We start from the raw sequence: 25,751 nt of genomic DNA on the forward strand, positions 1-25,751 counted from the left end.
ATCATTGTAAAACACTTAGCAAGGTGTCTGGCACATAGAAATGTTAGCTATTATTATAAATCTGCTGTCAAAGCAAACTTGACTTAGGTGGGGAAAAAAAAATTCGAGTGACCTTCCACATCACAGCCCTTAATGTAATTAAAATGAAGCTTAAAATAAAACATGCCACAAAAGGAATCCCTAGGTAATTCACACTTAGATCTGTGCAAACTTTTTCATTTGGTTATATTGTTCATCAGTTGAGAAGCTTTGCTGTCTGCCTGATCATCTGGTAGATAAGATTGCTTTTGGATGGTAAAAAACAAATAATACCAAATGATATCAGAAGGGCCTATATTCACTGTATGCCCAGCCTTTTTTTTTTTAGCTCAGCAAAATATCATCTGCAATAAAAATTAAAATCAGTTTAGCATCTCCAATGGAAAGAATGCTTATAAAACATGGATGCATCATCATAATTTTAAGCTTACTACCAGCACCAATGAAGCGTTGGCAGTGACATCATATCGTCACCCAGATGGCACTTTCATTTTACTGGCCACATTGCTCCTGGTGGATTTGTGGAGGAAACCTGCACAGTTTTACCCTGGTCGTGTGACTGCAATTTAGAACCTGTTTCCATTCACTCAGCCTACCACAAGAGAACATATGAAAAGTCTAAAACCACAATAACAGAAAGGTTGCTTTTCTTTATCACTCCTCTAACAGTGTTTGTATCATTCATTCAGAAAAGGATTGGGTAACAAAAATCAACTGTCCTGAACTTCATTGATTGTATTATCAAATGGCATCATATTATTTCAGCTTCCTTTGCATCTTTAAATAAATATGAAATAAAGTCATTCCTCTCCCTACAATTTTGCTTATAAATGATGCATGTATGAGAATATACAATTAGGACCACCTAAAAATGTTGGGTGTTTCCAGGCCATATTTTGCTTCTGGAAAAGAGATAAGACCTTTTCGTGTTTTTAGAATTGTGTATGTGTGTGCGCGTCCACATGCACATGTATAGGAGTGTTGCCTCAGTTTCTCCATCTATAAAATGAGCTGGAGAAGGAAATGGCAAACTACTAAAGTATCTTTGCTCAGAGAACCCCAAATGGGGTTGTGAAGAGTCTGAAGGCCACCAACAAAACAACAAAAGTGTTGCATTTGTTTTCACATACCTGCAGGGTGTTTAATTTTGTATTTTCAGCATCATTCAGGGCAATCCTGCTATCTTTTAAATCTATTAGCTCACCTTTCAAAAAGATAAGTACAGGACCACTTGCTATTTAGCAAATATGAGGTTTTCACTTGTACTATACATTCCTAGTCATGGTGATGGAAACCCTGTCCTCTCACAGAGAGAGCCCTGGAGTCAGAGGATATGGGTTCCCACTCTGCTCCTGACTTCTCCCTGTGTGACCTTGAGGAAGTGATTTCACCTTTTAGGCCTCAGCTACTTCTCCAATAGTAAAATGAGTGCTTAGGCAAGAGGACCTCAAAGTATTCTCCCCGCTCTAGATCTTATGGTAATGATAACACATGGAGTCAGAAGTTCAGATCCTTCTTACCTTGTTAGTACTACCTGTGTGACACTATTCTCCTAGACTTTGTTTATTCCGAGGCAAAATGAGGAGATTTAAGGTAGGTTTCTAAGCTTCCTTCTAGCTTTAATTTTATGATTCCATGATCCTTTTCATGTCCTTAGGCATTCACTTCATGCAGTTTGTACTAAATTCTACCATTAAATAGGGACTTCTCCCCCACCCCAACAAGAACTACAGCATCTTAAATCAGTAAAAGCCATTCCTAAAGTTTCAAATAATCAGCATTAAGAAAGTTCAGAAGAATAGATGTTTTTACTCAGAGGATTAAAAAAATAGGATAGATCCTTTGGAGGATATTCCTTCAAAATTAAAATTTTTAATTTTTTAAATTTTTGTTGACTGGATGATGATACCTTCAAAGGGTTACAATAAAAAAAAAACCCCTAACCTAATAACTGAAAATAAAAGTCAAACATTAAGCATGGTACAGTGGAAAGAGTGCAGAATTTGGACTCAGAGAACCTAGATCTATATCTCCAGTCTGATACTTCCTAGCTCTTGAATCTGGCCAAGATACAACTTCTATGGATTCCTGCTTCCTCACTGGTAGAAAGTTGGACTAGACAATTTCTAAAAACTCTTTTAAGCTCTAAACTTATGATTCTATGATCTCAAATTTTTTTTGAAATACTTCAAGAATATAGGTGCACACACAAATAGGAGAAGTGGGCTTCACAGATAAGTAAATAATAGTTATATCCTCTGTAGTGAACTTTTTGTGATTCTTGCTAATATACCACATACATGGCCTTTTACTAATCTGTAACTGTTAATTAAGTGTAAAGAATGACTTAATCTAACCAGCATTTTAAAAATGAGCTTTATAAATTTTTGTTTAAAGGTTTGAGGAAAATCTTGTTTCAAATTCTGAACTTAAGGAATTCAAAGTGTACATGTTTGTCATTCTGAACCATTTGATTAAATTATACCACAGGAAACTCTCCCAAGTCCTAATGAAGCAGCAATTACATGTAAAAAGGGAGACAAGCCAAAGAATGTTTTCTTCCACTATCTTTTTTCAAACATCAGGATACAATATAAATGCCTTGGTTTTCATTTTACTGATATTCTGTCTCTGTTATTCTTTGATGGGAATGGATGGTGACTGATGGAAGAATCATACAAATAACAAACACCCCTCCCTGCCACACCCACCCTGCCAGAGGAAAAGATCTACAATGCTTTCTTTTCTTCTAAAGGCTCTTAAAGAAAAGACAAAAGACAAAACCTTGTTTGGAGAGAATTTAGATTAGAGTTTAGAAATTATTCAAATAACTTAAGGTTTTAAAGGAAATTATGAATTTTAAATTTTAATCAATAATGATCCATATTTATTTGTAAGATTATATATGTATGTGTATACATATATATAAAATGTGTGTATATGTGTATATATATACATACATGATATACATACACATATGTGGCAGTGAGAAAGAATATAATTTCAATGAGAAATAAAAACTAAAACATTCCTTTTTTGGTAAGGAAATAAGATAAAATGGGATGATTATGTTGCGGGGGAGTCCTCCCCACTCCAAATTTGTTTCCTTCTTTCCGAATGATTAATCAGAACTGAGGAAGTTAGAGGAATCTGAATACAGCTTGGTCATAGGTGGCATTCTTACATTATTTCCAGGCATTCAGCATCACACTGATCACATGTGATGGTCCATTTTAGCATAATAAGGCAGAGAGGTCTTGGAATAGAGAAGACACAGAAATAACGTCGAAAGCAATCCTTCACATTTGGATTTTGCCATATCAAGTGCAAATAGTGAACTTAAACATGAAAATGCAATTTGCTCCTTCTAAAGTCTACATTCTTATCTCTCTCCAAAAACACACATTCATTTCCAACGCCTCAAGGTAAAGAGGAGGGCATCTATCACAAGTACGGAGAACAGCAGAAGGATTTAAAAGCAATCTTTTCATAATGTTTCTTTGGCAGAGGAGTGGAGTTATGAGTTACTCAAAATTCATAAAGATTATTAAGTTTACCTCCACACGGAGGATGTGCCACCACTGTATCTCCCAAACCATTCTGTCAGTATTCCAGCTCAAAACTATTGAGAATCTGTCTCTGGTTCAGGACATCCATCCATTTTGTAGCATTAGTGCTCTGCTGCATAAAATAAAGGCTGTGTCCCATTAGAGAAACAAATTGCTTTCAGTGGAACAAGCCTGCAATATCTTCACCGAATTCAGCGTGCTCATTCTTCCTATTCTTATTCTTTCCTGTAAGTGATTTTAACAATCAAGTAAGTTCCTGTTTCTTCAAGTTTACCCCAGATTATCAACTCAGATACTTGTGTGTCTGTGTCTATTGGGCTATTTGAATGATTACCTGATCCCCCAAAGCCCTCTGTCATTACTGAGCTTGTATCACCACCAGTGACCCCTTATGGTAAGAAAACTGGAGTAACAGCAAGTGTTCCTGTTCAATGAATCCCAAGCTCACAGCTGATCTAAACTGGGCCTATAGGTTTCGTGTTTTTTCTTCTGACTCTTCTCTTAGGTCTATGGAAAGTTATGAAACAGATTTTTCTAGTCCTCTCAGGAGCAAGGCCAGGTTCACAATCTGACCTCAGAAGCACAGCAGTGCTCCAAAGCAAGAGAGCCTGATAGAACAGAGTATTAGTGTTCTCTGGCAAGCATAACATAAGCTATAACATACACCATACAGAAATATTACTTATGGGAGATGACAAGCAATGGATCAGAGGGAGAAAAATGGTATGATTTAATCACATAAAAACAACATAGACATACACACACATACACGTGCACTTTTGTTTCAACTGTTTGGATTAGCACGGATAAAAGCACAACATTCTTTTGGAAGTCAAATTAATTAACTGCAGAATTAACCAATCAGGTCTGTCTGTCCCATTAAGCGATCTAATTTTAACCTATCTAGAAATGCTGTAAAATACTGCTATTATCCCCAACATCACAATAAATAGGAAGACTTTTAAAATTAAACAAATATTTATTTATCAGATAGTTATTGTTTGGGGCAAATTGTCCCAGGACTAGCTTGTGCTCACCTGATTGCACACAATGGATAGTGGAAATTAATACTGACAAAGGAAAATGGGCTCTGAAGTCTTATTGAAACCATTTCTAGCCAAAGGGCTATGAAGTGGATTCCTGGTAGGGGTGCTTCCATCTGAAACCCAAGGGCATCTACATTACTGAAAGTTGTGCATATGAAACCTATTGCTCAATGACAGGAGAAAAGACCCTGAAACTGTTATTATCTTGATATGGGATTTCTAGGCCAACCCTCTCATATACTCAAATGATACAGTTATCTTTTATTTTTTTGCACTTCATCATGCATTCCATTAAAAGGAGCACATTTTGAGGCAAGAATGATAAGCTATTTAGACAGAAGGTAGTGATTCAAAAATTGCAAAACTTCAGCTTTCAAAAATAGCCTAAGTGACCTCTTACAATACTCTGACCACTCCACCGCAAGCGGGAGGCAACCCCTGTGAAGAGTGAATTCTGGCAAAGTTCTCTCTTCACAGATGATGCACAGCTTAAGCTATAATGAGTTTTTGGGTTACAAATGCTGAACGCATTAATATTCCTTGATGATAATTATCACAGTATAAGCACCTTTCCCAATGTGAGTAGCATAAAGCAACTGAAGCAGCATTTTTACTACATTTGAAACAAGCTGGAAAATGGGATTTTCTACTCTTATAACCTGAGGTCAACATACATCAAGCTATGCATATTAAGTATACCTCTGCCTATACCATACCCCTCTATACTGCTCTCCCTTTCTCCTTCCTCTCTCTTTCACTGAATAGACACACACATCATGCCACGTGTCTTTCTTATGCATTCTTTCATATTAAATTCTCCACGTGTATATGAAAATATGGTACAGAGACACACAAACTCAAAGCAATATGTATTTTTCCCCCAATCATAATAAATCCTACTTTCTCTTCTTACCAGAATACAAATAGTAAATAAGATCAGTAAGCCCTGTTTTGCAGATGAGATGTGTCTCTGTGCAGTTTGAAGGGAAGCTGTGGTCACTGGCTGCATATAAAACAGAATGAAAATTAGATGCTAACAAATAGTCTCTTATAGCAAAAAAAAAAAAACATGTGCTACATATAAATCTGAACAAAACCATTGGCCTTTATCTTTATACTTTCAAAACTAAAAGTAATATTAAATGTTGAGAGGTTTAAATGTCAATCCCAAACCAAAAATATGATGGTAGGAATGATATTAAAATCCTATTTCCCGGTAATACTTTTCTCTATGGCTCTTAGACATGAATATTTGATTTTATTTAGAAAAAATGTTGTTTAAGCTGATACCTATTATTATAAAAATTATTAAGGATTTATATATATAAAATATATAAATTACAAATGAATTTGTAAAAGACACTTATTAAATACCTACTATGTGCCAACTATGGATAGTATTTTATCAAATAAGTAGATGGTAGTCCTTAATCTTGACTGAATATTGGCAGTACCTGTCATATTATACATTCAATAAATATGGAAGAAACGTAAAGAACTCCATCACAATTTGATTTAAGATATCAACCCTTGAATGGGCTATAAACCGATTTCTATCCACTCCCAATATGACCCACCCTATACTCTTGCCCACCAAAGGGGGAAAGCAATTCTATTTTAAAGTCATTTTGATGCTCAGAGCTTAAAACACCAAAATATGTCTTATTATTTCCCCCTTTATATACCATGATACCATTTTAGTAGGCTGTGCAAGTAATCCCCCCTGGCCCTTTGACAAAGTAGTGACAACACAAGAACCAGTCTGAACCTAAAAACAGGAATTGATTTAGGTGTTTTGTGGGTGTAAAATCTGCTGAACTCATTTGTGCCATGTTACCCACACTTCATTTAGAAAATATGCCACACTACAACTGTTCTAAGTAATCCAACATCATTTTTACTTATGTGCTGCAAAAAAAAAATGTCTTAAAATCCCATTTGAATCTATGGCAGGGTTTTGAGGGAGTCTTTGCTAAATATTTAACAGCACTATCGGCTTATTAAACACTATAATGTGAAAGCCGTGAAAGGATGATATACAGTGCTTGCCATTTTTTTTTCACTTAATGCTGGTGCTCGTTTTGAACACTCTGCAAGCTCATTCATCAGCAGAACTGATGCATTTTAAAAAGTACTCATTTGCTAGCAGATAAATGTGGTTAGAGAACCTTTTTAGTAGAGAAATGACTGAAAACCTATGTGGTTTTATGGCGCAAAATTTGCTTTACTGTGGTTTGGGGGAACAAAACTTCCAAACGTTCAAAAGGCCATTTTGAAAAAATATGGAAAAAAAGCTCTGAAATAAAAAATAATATTACAAGGCAAGCCAGGTGTATGAATAGTTCACAAGAATTTAGATTCACTGAAATGTGCCAACTGAAATACAACCATTAGGTAAGGCCCACCCCACAACCAAGTATAAGCCACCAAGTACATAGTTCCTAATGAAACTATTCACTACATGTTTAGACTGTTGCTTCTGACCTTGACATTGTGGACAGCTGGTTTAATTTATGTCCATTCACAGACTTATGTATATGTATATAATACACATGGATGTACATAGGTGTGTATGTTTCTATATTTTCTTCTGTGCACATCACAGCAAAATTCTTCTGTTTAACTGATTACTTGAAGCAGGGAATCATAATAATTCAACCCAAGGATGGGCAGTAGAAACTCACTGAAAAGACATTTCAATCCACAAAGAGACATAATGATACAGCCTAATTTAAAGAAAGGTTCCTTTCCACTGGATAGCCTGATAGAGCAAGCATTTATTCTGTAAACACTGCAACGATGATGATCCGTCCCCCTCAGTTCTCAGTGGAGACTCTTGCTTCTGAAAATGTCTTGTGGTGACTTACTAAATTCAGGCTATTTCAATTAGTATTACTGCACATTAAAAATTAATTGCATTACAGAGTGGATTAAGGTTTAAATTTCAATTCTACAGTGCGTGCACTAGAAATGACAGCTAAAAATCAATGCTCTTTGGCCCACAATCGGAAGTGTGTACGGCCGAATAGCGTGGGACTGGCGTCACTGGCCAAGCAGTTTTAAAAGACTTGATAGTTCAATTGAAGGTGTGTCAGTTCTAATTCTAGATTTCTGTTTGAATGCTGCACAGTAGCTTGTATTAAAACAAAAACAGCTGCATAACAATCTGAAAAAAAAAAACAAGGACAAGGGTCCTAAACTGATGACAAAAGAAAAGAGATTAATACTCAAGAAAAACTCATGTATAAACATCCCTAGGCTCAAAGAAAATCTTGTTGATGAAGATATTAAATTGGGGCAGAGGATTCTGATATTAAATATATATGGCTTCCCAATTAGTTATTGGGTTAAAGCAGTGGTTAGGGGGAAGGGAAATCGGCTCTTTCACAGGTAAACATGGAAAACCACTAAAACATATACAGTAACCACAATGCCTTTATCTGTGTCTGAAAGGTAACATTAATGTAGTACACATGGAAGAAATCGAAGAAAGAGCTGAAGACATAAATATGTTTCTAAAGTAGTAATCCTATCTATTTTCCCTTTTGTGGATGACTGAATATGGAGGGGCAAGGAGAAAGAAGAGGGGCACAACATCTTATCGCTTCTGCCCTCAGTTCACAGCGTCTCCCATGCAGAAATATTTGGGAAGAGAGGCCTGTCCCTTTTTGCTCACTGCAAATTCATTCTTCTAAGAAGCTGATGATGAGGAACACCATGCTCCCAGTCAACAAACCAAAGTGGCATCAATAAAAAGCCGCCCAGGATACCTGGGTTTGGAATTGAACTGTGATTGGTGTGTACCTAAGAGGAAAAATGAGGTCCACAATGTTCCTAAAGATCCCCTCTGTGCTGCATTGGTGGCCAACAGCAAGTTCGGCAGCAAGAGAGTAAAGAAGCTGGGAAGCAATAATAACAATAAAAAGAATAATCTGGTGCAAATGGACCCCAAGGTGTAGTAGTCATCCCTGTGCAACAATCACCCTTCACTGCAATTTACTGATGTGGCTTCATTACAATACAGCATAGAAAGGGGGTAATGTACAAGGCATACTATTTAAAGCTACATGGTTTGCAGCAAGCAGCACACACCTACCCAGAGCAGGCACTGCCTTAAGAGCCCAGTTAAAGAGGCCACCTTCAATTCGGATTCTTCCAAATTCAAATAACCTGTAAGAAATTGAAATAAAGGTGTGGTATGTATGTATGGTGTGTGCGGGGCAGGGGAAGGGGGAGGGGTAGGTGGAAAGAAAGGAAAGAAGGTAGGAAGGAGGGAGTTTCTTGTAAGCTAAAACAAACAAGAAATCTCAATAACACCATTGTTGGTTTTCAAATAGAGATTAAAAAAAAAGATACCAAAGATAACCACTTGCATTATTGGAAAATAGGGAACAATTCCCCTTTATCCTCCTCTTATTTCCCCAACAATAAAGGAAAACAAGATTTATGCTCAACTGTACCAAAACTAACTGATCTAAATATCATTTAACAGAAGAAAAAGATTCATTTACCAATTCCTATCTATCAGAGTTCAAAGTCCTACTTTTCATCCAGTGCACAGAAGATACCAGCACCAGGGTGTTAAGGGGAAGAGCAGATTCTTTTCTCACCAAGGATCATTGAGTATGTCATTGGTTAATTCCTGCTCTATGCTCCTCATTAGCATTACTCTCAAGTTTCTGGTTATCATATCCGAAATATTAAGACATAATAACTACGAAGGTGCAGATAATTGGATATTAACCAGAACATACTTGACTGGGCAGGAGGTAGGGCCTTGCTTAAACTAATCCTGAAATGTATTAATCACCAATTAATGAAAGAGTTTCGAATTCATTTTCTATTATAGAACACCTCCGAGTATCTAAGCTTTTTCTAACAAAATGACTTGGAATAACAGGATAGGAATAAGAAACACACCAATGTGATGCTGGCTCCAATTAATTCACTTTGGCCTGTTGTCAGGTTTACAGAAGTAAGAAATCCAGCACTGATTGCCCTTTGGAAAGTCTAGGGATAGGGACGTGATAAAGGGAAGATACCTTTTTAGAGTTCTATGGCTTTCATTTAGATTCAGAATCCATCCGTGTAAATGCCCATGCTTTGGTTCAATATTTCATTACAGAATCATCCTAACATTACCTGAGTTCTCTTGTACACAGATCAGGCTATAACTATGCAGCCTCAGAACTGGATAATGTCTTAAGATACGATAGCAATTAATCAGTCATTTGAGCTATTGTATAACAATGATAGCAATGACTGTCATATAGTTCACATTTATACAGTGCTTTAAGGTCTACAAAGAGCTCTACTTACAGAGATTGGGATTTGGGCTTTCAGGAATTTCTATATTTGAAGTTCAGGGAGGCCCAAGGAACTGGTGCTTAATACGTAGTACAAATAGTTGGCACTCAATAAGTTTGTTGAATGAATGAATGAATGAATGAAGAGTAGGTAAATACTGAACTTGAACATCTGAAAAGCCACAAGAACGGGTGGTACATCAGGAAAGGGGGAAAATATTAGAAAGTGAGTGTGTGGTAGGGGAAGAGTCAACTCTCCACAAGCCTTCATGTGGTTATGCACTTTCATTCTCTGATTTGCAGAATGTTCTACTCATTTTCCGTATACCGAAGAAAGAAAAAAAAATCCACTATGCTATACTGAAAACTTCTTTAAATGTTCAGAGTCCGAATACTTGTAAAAAGATAATGATTTACAGAAACAGCATACATTCTTAAAGGGCAATTTTCAAATATGTGCAAGCCATTTCTCTAAATAAAGTCATTTTAAAAAATCCTTCCATTAAAAGAGTACAGGTTTCAGATAGCCCTAAATGGCTTACGTTATTATTATTTTTTTTAAAGTGTTGTTAGGATAATGGCAATGCCAGAGATGGGGCTGAGATGCCATTATTCCTCTGGCTGTTGTTGTTATTTTTTTCCCCAGCCCTGTTTCATTTAATTTGATGGAAATAACAAGTAAACTCCTATTATCCATCTGTGGGTTTTTTATTCTGTTGTTTGTTGACTTTAATTTTAGTAATTCTTAAATAAGCACTCAGAGCAGATGAACTAAGATATGCAAGCAAGTAGTCCTTTTTATCAACAATTTTGCCATAGAAATACACAAACATTTCAATGGCTCTTCATTAGCAAACAAATCAACAAGTGATATTTTAATGCATGACTTTATTCCATCTCTGTGGGGACCTTAGTTGAGAGTGTGATGTACAGTACAGAGAAAGGAATCATCAGCCACAATGTCCCAGGGCTCTCTCCAATGAGGACTTCTCAGCCCCTGCTTAAAGAGTGCATTTAATTGACTGATAGACAGTAGCTTCTTTGTTCACAGAAGACAGCGAAGTAATGGCAGCTTGAAAATCGTACCATCTACAGGGTCTCCTGAGACTAGTAACAGGGGGATATGTGTCAGGAATAAATAAATAATCTAATTATTAAGCCACTTCCTGTCAAGTTAACTCCAATTTGTTGGCTTTTGAAGGCAACAAAACGAGGCATTTTTCCTCATTATGCTTCTCTTTTTATACCACTGGTAATCACAGGCGGATTAAAGGGTGCCTGATTGGTTTTTTTGTCAAGGAACTGAGAAGCAGCCAACAGTACAGAAAAACAGAGTTGGGGTTAGAAGAAATTTCATGCTTGTCTCCTTTCCAGCTCCCTAACAGCCCACACTGCTGCCCCATACAGTGCCGCCAGCTGTACAGCAAATGTGTACCCCTCCAACTGAGGCCTACCGGGCCACAGGCGCCATCCTGAGAGCTGTGAGATACCTTGCAATCTTGGCAGGTAGCTACTGCTGTCATAGGCATAATTCTAAAGGTGACCTACGAAACCCCGTCAGCTCACCAAATGCAACAATATGAGCAGCTGAAGTTCCACACCCACTCTCCATATTGCCTTCTTTTGTTTTGTACACTGCTGCTGATGGCACTGAAACCAGGAAATAACCTGGGGGGGTGGGGGAGGGGTGGGGGAAGGTCACTAGAGGGATTTTCTTTTGTGTTTGTGAACTGGACCTGGGGAAATTGAGTCTAGGAGGAGATAGACATTTGACTGTGCTTAAAAAAAAATCTCATGGTCTCCTCTTCCAAGGCTCTCAAACATGCACTAGATAGTCAGACATGATAACAAGCATATCAAACATGTATTTGAGCAGCTGACACACTTAGCACACTTTCCGCGTGAAGTCGAAGGTGAGAACGCTATCACCCACTCAATCCTCATCCTTATAGATACCTATGTCACATGGCGTCAATTGTGATCCTTGCGGTAGACACACTTCTTCCCGGACCTCTGTGCAGTGCTGAGGTGAGTCTGTTGGCATGCAATAAAACTGAATAGCAACCACATTAATCTGAAATAGTCACAAAAGAACTGGCCTAAAAATCAATGAGTAAGAAACTGAATCTTTGAACGTGGACTTGGCCAGAGTCCACAACCTTAAAGGACATTAAAATAAAAGGAATGTCTAAGAGTCTTTGCTGGGGGCTTTTAACATAGAGCCAATGCTAACCTTTTGCCTTATTTTATCTTTGCCCATCAGAGCTGAAAAGGACAGATCCAAAACAGCCACACAAAAAAGGATCTTAGCTGGAGAAGCAACCTGATTTCTCTTTAACTCCATAGGACTTGCCTGAAATACATCAGGACAAATTTTCTTAAAGAGCTGAAGAAGAATGAACACATGCATCTGGCTTGACCTCTTGAAAGGTCAATCTGATCCATGATAAGAGATAGAGGGCAAAACAGTCTGTTCCTTTGGAACACGTGCTTTCAGGAGTTCTGGGAATAGAAGAGATTCTCACAAGGAACCGGAATGGGACTTTTAAGTCTGGTGAACAGCGCTGCTCGGGCATGTTTACAGCTGCAGATGCCCTTTCTGAATACATCTTGAATTTTTGTTAAATTGCGCAGATAATTAAACCCTCTTCATATTTACAGTCTGCTTCATTGGTACCATGAATTCTGTTTTCAGTTACTGTCTGCATATTCCCTCTCTGAACAATTTCATACTAAGCAATAACACTTCATTTTACATAAGTTTTATCTGATGTCCCCATACAGAGCTGCCAGCTGTACAGCAAATGTGCGGCTCTCAAACTGAGGCCTACTAGGCCACAGACTCCATCCTGAGATCTGTAAGGCACCTTGCTGTCATTGGCAAGCTTTCCCTACTATCACTGTTACCATCTCTCCACACTACACACAACTTAAAATCATCTGATTATTAGAATTTGTGGTCCACACTCCATTTTATCCTTTATTTAATCTATCCCCAGATCACACATTTGTTTAAATGTTTTGGCTGGTTTACAAATCATGCAGCCATCTGCACAGTAGGTGTGACACCATTTTTTTTTAGACAAAAGTTACATTATAAACAAAGATAAAGTCATTTGAAATGCTTTGGTGTTTGTTATTCTGCCTGGTTCACTTGGACCAACTCTAAGAAATAAATAGAATTATCTGTGTAAATCGATGAACATCTATGAAAAACAACACCCAGCAGAACACAGAGCTTGCTCCATTACCTACGTTAATATCATGACAGCTGAGGAGAGATGACCTGGCCCACTTCTCATCTCTCCTGTACAGATGGCTATTAAAGAGAAAGTATCCCTTTTGTATGGTCCATGTAGAAACCCTTTATGGGCTTTTCAAATAAGCCAGCATTGCCCACACGAGGGTAGCTTTCTGTTAGCATTAAACAGTGCAGATTTCATCTTTCTAAAAATCCAACTCTTGATGAAATAAACCAGTATTTCATCATATCTAACACCAAACGCTGATGATGCCTTAGTGTTCTGAATAGTCTGACTAAGCTTGATTTTTAAGATTTAACAGACCTCTTTCATTGGGGCTAAATGTAAGTAAACATAAGACTCCAAAGACTGATAATAACTTTCCGGAGTCTCTGAGAACAGAATACCTCTACCTACTTTTTATCTCCTTTCCCCCTGCCCCCTTCCAGGGTTAATTTCCATTCCTTTTTTCAAAATGTTGAATGATAACAGAGACAAAAGGGAATCGGTAGCATGTCACCTTCCTAGGAACAGATCCATGTCTTTGGGTTTTTTCCCCCCTTAAGACATAAAGCTCCAAAACCACCACAGATTTCACAATGTTGGTTTTAATCTAGCCTAAAGGAAAGAAGACTTAAACTGTAAAGTTAAAGCAGTGATACCTAAGGTCACAAAGGTGTAATGAAGATGAGTTACTTCTGATATTCCATTCACATAACACATGAGAGTAACAGAATACCATGTGGGATCTAAGTCATCAGATTTCAGAATATATCAAAATCACATGGTGTAAGAACAAGCTAAAATTTTACCTCTCTGCACCAAACTGATAGAAGCATTTCTGCTGTGTTGATATCAGTGATGGCATTTACAGGTGAAATCATGCTTATTGTATGTTCCTCTCCATTTGATAAATAGAAGAGCTGATATAGTTCTAGTCTGAACATTGTTACCATCTATCCAAACATGTTCATAGCAAAGTGACACAGATTTCATATCTCTCTGTATCCCTGTAATACAGATATGTCTATATTGATAACAACACCCATATCTTTATTGCTATATTTGTATAAAGATATCTATATATGTGCTGCTAAAGCTAGATTATATATGGATATATAAAGATACCTATCTATATGTCTTTACTGATAAAGAGATAGATTAGATAGATATCATCATTTCCAATATTCCTTCTCTGGTGGATACATTTATTAGATCACAGAAGATACTATAAACACCACCATTAAGTATCCCAGGACTTCCTTAACCAGTGTTTCTTGCTTTTCCTATTCTCTTCATACAGCTGGTTTCCCTCTCATAACTGACACAATTGGAATTACAAAAAAACAAAACAAAACAAACAAACAAAAAAAAAAAAAACTCCAAGCAAACAAAGAAGCCCCATACATCCAAATTAAAGGGAAGACATAATGAAACAGCATTAAGACCACCGTGAAAAAGTTGTGTCACAAAATATATTCTAGAGTTAATGGCCTGTATCCAAATCTCCTTCCACCCTTTTCTTTTGCCTCCTTGCCCTACTTATCAGAACTTCTGGTGGAGTGAGGGAGAAGTGGCTCTTTCCACTTCAGCACCACTCACTGTCCATAGTCCATGTTAGCAGAGGTGAACTACCAAGATGATGGCATTTTTCTTCCTTTTTATCATTTTTCTGTCAGGCCGATCAGCCCTCGATGGTAAATGTGCTGCTTGGTTGTGCACCGCCAGCAGCTCGCAATTTGCTCACTATGTTTCATGAGACAGTTGTTTGTGGCTGTTTGGAACACATTTACCTCTTTGGGGATTTATACGCTAGTTGCAATGCCAACCTCCATAGTGATCGAGATTTCTTTCTAACTAAAATAGATAATTAGAGGCTGGTAATTATTGGTCAAGAATTATCAGAGTGAAAAAATTAAGCTCCTCATAAATAGTTCTTGGCAATGTCATCTCTTTACATTATCTCATGCCTAACAGCACTTTATTCAGAGTAGTTACAAATTTACATTACTGCTGTTGAGCCTCATAATTTTATATGGGGCAATTCCTTTGCTGGGTTAAACACATTTGAACTCCCTGGATTTGGCGCCATTTTCCCCCCATACAAGATCCAATCTAAGGACATATATTCACATTTCTCTGAAACATTAATAAAAAAAATAATAATAAAAAAGAAAGGAAAAGGCAAGTTTACTATGTTAGTAGAAAATTAAAGAAAGGTGCATGATGGTATGAATGAATGAAGCATATAAATCATAATCCCCAACATTGCTTCTTCCCGCATTCTCAGGTCAAATGCCAACTGTAAACTACTTGAGCTGAACAAAGGGATACAAGAAAATCTTTCTCATCTGCACAGACTCCAAAAGAGGGTCTCTTTCCCCAGGAAAGGTGTTAGAGTGTTTTGTAGCTTTTTTATGTGTAAAGAAGAAAAGAAACTCCTAAATAGTTACTGGTCTGGTTGCTCTGAAACAATGTCAAAATATGTTGGTGGGTCAGTTGGCATTTTTTTCCGTAATAGACATAAGTCAAATCCCTCACGTATTTTCATTGAGTAACTATCTCTGGAGCCCAGAAAATGTGTCCACATCTAGCTACAAAATGGCACTTAAGCAGAGCCTTTTTTATGAACCAGGTTGAAGCACTGACATTTTTTCCTCCACAAATGTCTTCTACCGATAGCTAGAGGCAGACTGGGACTACAGAAATCTAAATGGAAGCATAGCGGGTATTTGACATGAGCCACTGGAATGATATTGCTTCAGTATGTATGTTTTGCATGGAAACTAATATAAATTATTTTGTTGCAAAAGATAGAGATTACATCTCATTGGGTCATCTGCAGCTTTTTGTTTCCCATTAGGTGACAGAAACCCTTCTGTTAAAATGACAGAAATGAATGAGTAAATATGTAAAAACATTATATACCCCTGAAGCCACCAACAAAAAAGAGTAAGAATCTTTTCACATAGTCACTAATCTCTCTTCCCCTGCTAAATATCTCATTGAGATTATTTTTCATTTAGACTCTCCCCCCAAAAAACAACCACCACAGAGATATACAACCTAAAAATACCTAGTCTGAATGGAAGTATTTTAGCCAACAAAATAATGCAAGCTGCCTTATTGGAAAGAGTAAGTATAACATTGGGATTTTTAAAAAGAATATCTTAGCCTTTGTGACACCTTCCTATAGTGCATTTTTTCTTTCTGAACATTAGAAACATAAACAGAGTTTAAGGACTGAGATGTATGGTCAGAAAATAGAACGATTAAATGCATATTTATTTATTTGAGTTTTAAAAGTACAAAAGAATTAATTTTTAAAATTATTTTCAAAATAGCACGCACTGTAATTATGAAAACACAGAAAATTCATAAAGATGAATGTGATTTAGTTCTCTGATGAAGGATGAATTGTTAAAAGTTCAGATCCTAAGAGATGGCAGGGTCATATAATCCACTACACTATTGTACAGGGGTGGGGAAAAGGTATCGAGAAAACAATAATGGTGTAAGGAATAGAAAGTAAATGTTAAGAAAAAAATATAAACAAAATTTCAAAGAAAGATCAGGTAAATCTAATGAATGTCACAAGATCAAAAAACCCCAAATTAGGGAAACAAACTTTTACAACTTTATGCTTAACATTCAGTTTAGGTTGTAAATGTGTAAGAAGAGCATTAACTGTTTATGACGTAAAATATACCGGATTTGTTAAGCAGAGTCATTAAGGGATAAATAATAAATCTTATGTAGAATACAACAGATCAAAAGCATGCTGTACAAATCTCTATACTTTTAATGAGGCACGTTATTCTGATAAAGGTTTTATATTAAGTGCATATAAATGTATTATTATGTCAATGTCCTAAAACATTGATGTGAATGACAGCTATACCACCCAAGAAATTAAAAGCTTTTTCCTCTACAAGCAAACTTCATTCAACCTTCTAAACAAAAAGAAGTTTCAGCAAATGAAAGACAACATTCTTATTTATCATTTGAGAAGAAGGAAACAAGTAGGTTCTTGTTACTCTTGAAATAAGATTTTTCTTACCTACTCAAAAAATTAAAAGATTTAGTATTTGTTTAAATAGAAGGAAACTTTTTGAGAAATCAGATGGGAAAAGGATGCCAACAAAATATTTCAATTGAGTATCTCTGACATTCCTCAGTATCCATTATTTACTATGTACAGGAAAATTATCAAAGTGATGCAAAAACATTAGAATACAAGAAAATCCTGGTAAAAGTGGGCATAGAGTGAAAGAAGTTTCCTTTTTAATCATTAATTATTTTTTATTAGTTTTGAGGTATTTAACAGGAGGTTTTAAAACACACTTCTAAGTACTGAAAATCTAAAATTGTGAAAGTAAATCCAACAGGAATGCTCTTTGACCAACTTGCTAGCATTCATTGATATTTCTTTTCATTTATTTGTTTTAGTATTGAGTTTTGTTTGTGTTTTGCTGTAACTGGGACTCCATATACATCAAACTTATTTTTCTGAAAAAATACATCTATAAACTAGTTTGAAATTTTGAACATTTTTTCCAGAAGTACAGAGTTTGATGAGAAAATAGAAGATTTCACAAAATTGGGTATGTGACCCTTTGCAGTAGCACATCACGGAATGTTTATGCTATGATAGAATATAACAAAACAAGCATAAAATAAATAGCTCTCAATCTTGTTTCACAGTATAAAATTAAAAAAAATACAAAATAGTACAAAATAATAGGAATTGTCATTTTACTAGCAAACAAAAGATCTGCTTGATAAAGTTTAATTGGCTTGTAGAACTCTCAATGCCATTACTGAGTGCTTATCAAATTAAAAAAAAAATTAGGTAACCTTGGGGGAATTAAGGAATAATGGGACGTTAAGAGTAATAGAAGAAGCTTGAGTTCCTTTTTATCCCATCTCAGAACTTATAAAAAAAACCCTAAAATCACCAGGCCAACATTATTTCAGGAATCTTTAGTCAAACTATTTTATAAAGATTTGGGTAAAATTTGATGGGTAGGGGATAGAAAAAAAAAAGAATATAAAATTCTTTACATGATCTTTATGCTCACAATCATTTCCAGACTGTTCGAATTGCATATATAAACCTATTTTCACAGCCATTCAAATTATTTATGTTTCCCAGTGACAAAAACTCACCAGTTTAGATTTTGGTACAAATATGCTTGAGCAACACACAGTAGTATCATTACCATAATAACTTCTGAAATTAAAACCTGTCTAAAACTCTATGGAAAGCTAACATCCAGTTCATTAACCATTCCTGTTAGTTTGTTTTCAATAATGCAAAAATGATTAGAAGTTTAATTTGTTAATCACCTGTGTTTTGACTGGCAGTAGATATATAATCCTCTACAGAAGTCTAAACTAGCCCTTGCAGAAAATAAAACATGCTAATGCCTTATCAGGCCTAATAATATGAATAAAAAAATCAGTCATGCCTGGGTAAATCATTGAAGGTTGAACAATTAATTCCTCCTTAACTCTGTTTAATTATATAGGCAATGATGAACGCAAGTAGGAGAAAAGTCTATTTTTAATAAGATTTAGAGCATCACTCACCAATCATGTGATTTGCAACATGAACCTGAATATCCCATTCATTGTAGAAAACCATCTGACACTTGATGCACTGATAGGTCTTCTTCTGAGGAAACAAGTATAGACAAAGTTTACTTAAAAACATTATCCACTTAATTTTTTGTCTCCCATTTAGCTATTTAGAGTGGTAAACTGAGGTTATTCCCTGGAATCATAATTGCATATTTGCTGCTAAATCAAAACTTCAGTGCAGTTTCAGACTATTTAAATCTCACCAAGGTAGGCTAAAGCAAATATAATACTGTTAATAGAGTTTCTATATAATTGCTTAGTTTCTCTGTCTCTGAGTTTTAGAGCCTTTTCAAAGACTAACTACCTAACACTCTAGTTGCTTCAAACATGGAAACTGAGGCACAGGTGGAGAGTTTGGGAGTTAAATTAAACTTGGAACAATGAAAGATTAGACATATCACTTTCCTTCTAGAGATCATGGATCGTCTATTTTTCTCTTTCCTTTTGGGGGGAGAGGGAGAGAGGAGGGAGAATAGAGAGAGAAAAGGAAGAACAATATGAGGAAAAGAGGTAGGGGTACACTGTACTAAAGAAAAGCAATGTTTTTGAGTTAAACGATATGGGGCTTGAACCCTAGCCCTTTCCATTGTTATGAGTGTGACCTGGAGTAAATCGTTTAACTTCTCTGGGCCTCAGTTTCTTCATCTGTAAAGTAAGGGAGTTGGGTCATCTCTAAAATCCTATGATTCCTATGAAAGATTTCTGTGCAAATGGAAAGTCCAGAATTAGAACAAAGGAATTTCTCTGGCATTTCATTTAGTGAACACAAAGGAAAATTATTCCTACTCTGAAATCTCATCCAGATTAACCAGGTTATTTTTTTTAAGAATATCCTTCTGCTGGGGGAAAAATCATTTACTCTCTGAATAATCTCTTAAATATTATCTTTTTTCTCTAACAATAAAGAAGTGTAATATAACTTTAGGTAATCATTCTACAAATCAATTTTTAGTAGCTCAATTTAATTGAGTAATTAAGTAGTAATTGAGTAAGTAAGTAGTAATACCACTGTTAAGTTGGCCGGAAAAAGGGTGGGAATTTATAAATATTAGTCCTTGGTCAAAAAAATCTAGATGATGTTTCATGAAATTTTCACAAATAAGTGGCTAGCTCAGTTTCAGGGGTCCCCAAAGTAGTGTTTCTCCCATTGGTAGAGAGAAAAATCCATGAATTCAGATATCGGGGCTTCAAAGCTTCATTGTTTGTCTTGTATCCCAGTACAGCACTTAGAAGCTCCATGAATGGTTTCCTCAACTGTTAAATCGGTGTGTGTTGTGTAGGGTATATGTTTATGTACTGGGGAGGGGAAACGGGGGTTGGGGGATGGGGAATGTCATGCTAGATGACCTTAGGGAGCTCTTCTAGCCCCAATATTCTATACGTGATTGATTTATTGATGGATTATACTCACAACTGATAATTCATACAAACCCATGATTGTGTTTTACATTGAAAAGCTTTTGGGAGATCAAAAAAGCAAATGGACAAAAAAAGAACCTCCTTTCTAAAAATCAGCTTTTACTGTTTCTCCAATTTGTCAGATCTTGAGGAAAATTATATTGGCATAATCAAATACCATGTCTTCTTATGGAATTATCAACCATCCCTCCTTTCTTCTGAGACCATTGAAGAAAATGTTAATTATAATAACACTTGTAGCAAATTTGGCTACGAAGGTATTTAGTTAAAAATTTATATCTTCAAATATGGCTAATTTTAAAAGATAAAAATTCTATAAAATTCAACAAAATTAAATGTAGAAATGAGGCTTCAAATCTAAGGGATAAAAATGATAAACACTAGTAATTAAAAATCTTCCCAATCAACATAATTTCTAGAATTTATTTTTCTATAACTGTAAATGGTAGCCTTTGTAAAGCACAGGGCTTGGGTGGTTGGGGGTGGGGTAGGTAGTGTGTGTTTTCAACTGAGGCAGCCAGAGACAGAATAATCTAACACTGTCTGTACAGAAGGCAGGCGCATATGAACTGAATGTGTTGAATCTAAATCTAACACAGATTTTTAAAACCCTGACAATCATCACAGAAGATTTATAATGCTGAGCTGTTTACAAGATGCTTTTGATGTTGACGTATAGAGCAACATGTGTTGTATAAATAACAATCAGTCCTTTTTCTTTAACATTATTTCCCTTTAGAACTAGTTAGAAAATATTTCTTACTCCCAGATGACCAACATTATATATTGTTTATTAGCATACTTCTAGCATTATTCCTGATATGTGACCTTGCTGAAAAACAAAGAAACATAAACTTAATGGCCGGTCTTTTCTCTTGTTAGCTCAGTAAAACATACACCATGTCGACGACTGTCTCCAAAAATTATGACTGATGAATATGTTGATGGAATAGACCCAATTTTTTTGTAGTCTAATAATAAAGAATAAAATCACTTGACAAGCCAAAAAAAATAGCACTTACAAGGAGCTTCAAAATAATCTGATGCATTTTCAGATCCACATAGGCAAGTTACATGTGTATGTATGTATGAAGGATGCTTTTTGTCAGCAATAAGAGATTAAACAATTTTTTTTGGCTTACAACAATTTCTAAAATACTATAGTTTCCTTTTATTAGTTAGGCAATATTCTAATCTCAATATATAAACTTGTGACTCAATGAGATAAGGATGGGCTATGATTAAAAACCTAGTATAATAATTTTTAACATTGTAGCAGAAACAGGCTCTTTCCCCGTTTTGCATATTTCTAAAACAAATTTTATTTTTAAGGTTAAATAAGAAGTGATTAGGAAATTATTTTAAGGTTATTATTATAATTATTTTGTTTGTTATACTATACAATTTTATAGTCATTTAAAATATACAAAATAAAAACCTTTTTAAAGGTTCTTTTTAAAAGAATATCTATTAGAATATAGCATTTTAGATTTAGAAGCCGCTTTAGGTTTCTTGCCACTTCCTGTTCAATGCACCAATCTCCCTATGAAAGTTTTGTACCAGTTCCATTTTTTTTAACCGTTCTAATTATTAGAAGTTCTTTATGCGGAGCCAAAATCTGGCTTCCTCGTCTTCTATCTATCGATTCTGGTAATGTGTTGGTTTGCTCTCTTGACTTACACAAAACAAGTCCAATCCCAATTTTTTATAATAATCCTTCAGTTATCTCAAGATAGCTGTCATGGTAGCCTCAAGTCTTCTCTTCCCAAAACTAAATATTACCAGCTTCTTGAACTGTTTCCCAGCCCTGTACAATTCTAAGTGTCCTCATCTGGATAAATTCATCAACATCTCTCTTAAAATGAGGTGCCCCAGCTGAACAGAATATTGAAAATGTGGTCTGACCAGTATGAAGAATGATAGTGGGGGAGGGGAACACTATGCTCTCCCTTTGGAATGCAAGGGAAGACAGGAATCGAGAGAGAGAGAGAGAGAGAGAGAGAGAGAGAGAGAGAGAGAGAGAGAGAGAGAGAGAACAGAAAAAAAGACAAGTCAGATCATTTCTCTTAAAAGCAGATAAAAGTAGAAACAGCACTTCTATTGTTTTGGCCCCAGATTGGCCTTTATCAACGCTTAAGTTGTCAATTTGCTTGAAATGCTAATTTGGTACAATTTTTAAAAGACTTTTTTTTTTCATTAGCCCTTTTTTAATGTGCTACTTGGGAGTGGGATTGTCACTTCCTGATTGTTCTCTTTTGTTTTCTGATACTGATAGATGTAATTATCAGGGATACAACTTTTTCTTAGCACCTCATTATTTTTGATTGATTTTGAGAACAATTTAAATGTGCCTTTTTGACATTTTTGTTTTCAGTTATACTCTGGTTAAGGCACTCTGAGACTTTCAGGAAAGAGCACTTCATAAATTAAAAAAAATGATTAGGATAATTAATAATGTATAGGAACTTCTTTTAAACATTAAATCTTCTGATTAACCCAACCCTACTCTGTTCACTCCTTTATTCTATATCCCCAAAACATTTATATACTATACTTGGTTTATAGGCATACTAATTTGTACTCTCTTGTGTGACACTTAATAAATATTTTCCACGTGCCCTTATAGTAAGTTAAAATTTTGCATTGTAAGATGATTTTCACTTAAATAATACTTTTTAACTATCTTTTTTTCTATGGGACTGATTTATATTCCAAACTAGTATTACAAACACCTTGAGATCAGGGATAGAATCACAGAAGACTAAAGTTAGAAGAGGTCTCAGAGACCATATAGTCTTATGGACACCTAAAAAAAAAAGTCATTCTTATGATATCTCCAAAAAAGAGGTTATTCAGCCTTTGTTAGGAGACCTCCAGTAAGAGAAAGGCCTTAGGAGGCAGTCTATTCTATTTATGTATAGCTCTGGTAGGAAATATTTTCTTACAGTAAGTAGAAATTTGCCTCACTATAATGACTATCCACTGATTATAGGATCATAGAATTAGAAAGAAATTTGTACATCATTGAGTTCAAGCCTTCCAATTTATGGTTGAGGAAATTTAGGTCCCAGAGAGATTAATCGGCCTCCTCAGGGACACACAACTATTAGGAATATAAGATAGGTTTGGAACCCAGGTCTTCCAGACTTCATCTCCAGGGCTCTACATTTAAACTATGTCTCCTCCCATTGCTTCAATCTGAGCCTTCTGGAGCTAAGTAGAACAACTCTGACATTCTTTGGTATATCCATAAAAATGTTTCTTATATTATAATGTTCAATAAACAGTGGGCATTCAATATGTCCAGCTCATTCCTTGGCCTTATGAGGATGCAGAGATACAATTATTTTTTTAACCATACTTGAATAAATGTAGGAATGTCTATTATTGTCATTGTTTTGGGCCTTCTGCCTATATGCATCACAGAAGCCAGCTAGAGAACTCTGCTTGTTGTTACTATTACTTTCTGGCTGCCTAACCTAGAGCTTTTAATGTAAATCTCCAAAACCTGGATATGGCCTCTTGTCCCTTAATTCTTAACGAACACTGGGCGAGTCTTCTCCAATCAAGTGCTTTAAGAGTGCACTTAGTAGGGAGAAATAAAAATTGAGTTTTGTGATTTACCACCCTTAATAAAGACTTGTTGTGAATACAGAACACCGCATTAGCAACATATAGAATAGCCCTGAAAAATTAAGCTGCTGCCTAAATGACTTTTAAACTACCATATATTGAAAAGGAGATATGATGTAAAGGATGTCTCGAGAGAAATGTCACATGAAAAGAGTGAGGGGTGGTCAATGGAGAGTTCACATGTCCCACTAGTATCCTTGGGATGTGCAAAGAAAGAATACTCCTAGCACTTTGGGTGAGACAGGAAGGAAACCAGCCTTTATTAAGTGCCTACTATGTGTCAGGCACTATACTAAGCATTTTACAAATATTAGTTCGTTTCATCCTTACAACAACCTTGGGAGGTAGATGCTACTGTTATCTCATTTTACTGAGGCAAACAGAAATTAAGGGACTTGTCTAGAGTCACACAGCTAGGATGTGTCTAAGGTCATATCTTGAACTCAGGTTTTCCTGACTCCAAGCACAGCGCTCTATCCATTGTACCATCTAGCTGCTCATGTGGTGAACTGAATAGGTGGACAGGGATAAACAAGTAACACAGGACGAGTTGTGATCTAGATCACCAGATGATATACGTATATCAAGGAAATCACAGGTTCCTTCGAGTTTTGGAGTATAAATTAACGTATGCTAATCATTTGTCAAGTAAGTGCAGGGAAGGGCAGATGGAGGAGCAACTACTTTTGAGAATTTTCTCCTCCAGTACTGCCATGCAAACTTGAAAGTGGTATATTTAGTGACCAGTTTGGAAAATCTGTCTCTAAGCAAAACTCTAAACATCTGCAATGTGATTTTATGGAAATCAAGAATTGCATTAAAATAATTCTGAAAACATAAAAAGTCCTTACAAAACACAACAAATTCATTACATATATAAGTCTATGTATACAGGTATGCATATATATGAAAATACACAGATGAATTCATATTTTGGTATCCATTTGCTTTGGTAGATATTCTATGCCAGCAAATGCATATCATAATGAATGATTTGGCAAACATAGGACACAAACTTTTGAAAACTACTAAACCTTTAAAGAAATTCAATCCTCCAACAAAGGTAAACTTTATGAGAGCGAGTGCATTTTTTTTCCATAATGTTGCAAAGGATGTAAATTCATCCTCCATTCATTCCACCTCATTACTGGCTCCTAGAATGGATGTTAAGTACTTTATAAATTTTTTTTTACCATCCCTAGCTTCCTTTTCTGCTTCCTGGGAGAGATGCATAAACATCCCTGCATGTAGGCAGGCAAATGATACAGTAGATTAGTAAAAAAAAAAAAAAAAAAGTTATCACTAAATTGTCAATTTTAAAAGTACTCGTGTTTTAAAAAAGAATCCTTCTAATATTCACAAAAGTTGAGAGCAATTTTTAATGTAAAAGTTAAAGAGTGATCTCCTACTGAGTTCTTATGTAACATTGGAGTGGGAAGAGTCCTGGGATTGGAGTTAGCAAAATATGAATTTAAATTCTGAGTTGGATACTTAGCTGGATATGTAACCCTGAGCAAATCGCTTAATCTCTCTCAGTCTCATTTTCCTCATCTGTGAAATGAAGTGGTTGGGCTTACTGTCCTCCAGGGTTCTTTGCATCACCCTGTGTATGATATTTTCGGACCCTCTTACCAGTTTTCCCTTCACCTCCTCTCACCAATGACACTCACTCTATCTTGCTTTCAGGATTTCAACAGCCATCCATCACTGTGAATTTAAACCCAATACTTCTGAGGGATTTTAAAAGCACAGTTGCCTTAGAATTTTAAGTCACCTTCACTAAAGTCCTATTCTGATGTCTCCTTGTGACACAGAGTTGACCTTGGGCTCCCAAAGACTAAGTCCTAAGAAAAG

At 35.8% G+C, this 25,751-nt stretch overlaps 1 protein-coding gene across 1 annotated transcript in view; it reads right to left on the minus strand.

Moving 5' to 3' along the window:
* Positions 1-25,751, minus strand: part of ZNF521 (zinc finger protein 521) — a 310,894-nt gene that overhangs the window by 144,490 nt on the left and 140,653 nt on the right. The window contains exon 3 of the mRNA XM_036746234.1: positions 18,795-18,879. Coding sequence (XP_036602129.1) covers positions 18,795-18,879 — 85 coding nt within the window. The remainder of the gene's footprint in view (positions 1-18,794; positions 18,880-25,751) is intronic.

The sequence above is a fragment of the Trichosurus vulpecula genome, chromosome 1 (genome assembly GCF_011100635.1).
Source record: "Trichosurus vulpecula isolate mTriVul1 chromosome 1, mTriVul1.pri, whole genome shotgun sequence".
In the NCBI taxonomy this organism is placed as follows: Eukaryota; Metazoa; Chordata; class Mammalia; order Diprotodontia; family Phalangeridae; genus Trichosurus; species Trichosurus vulpecula.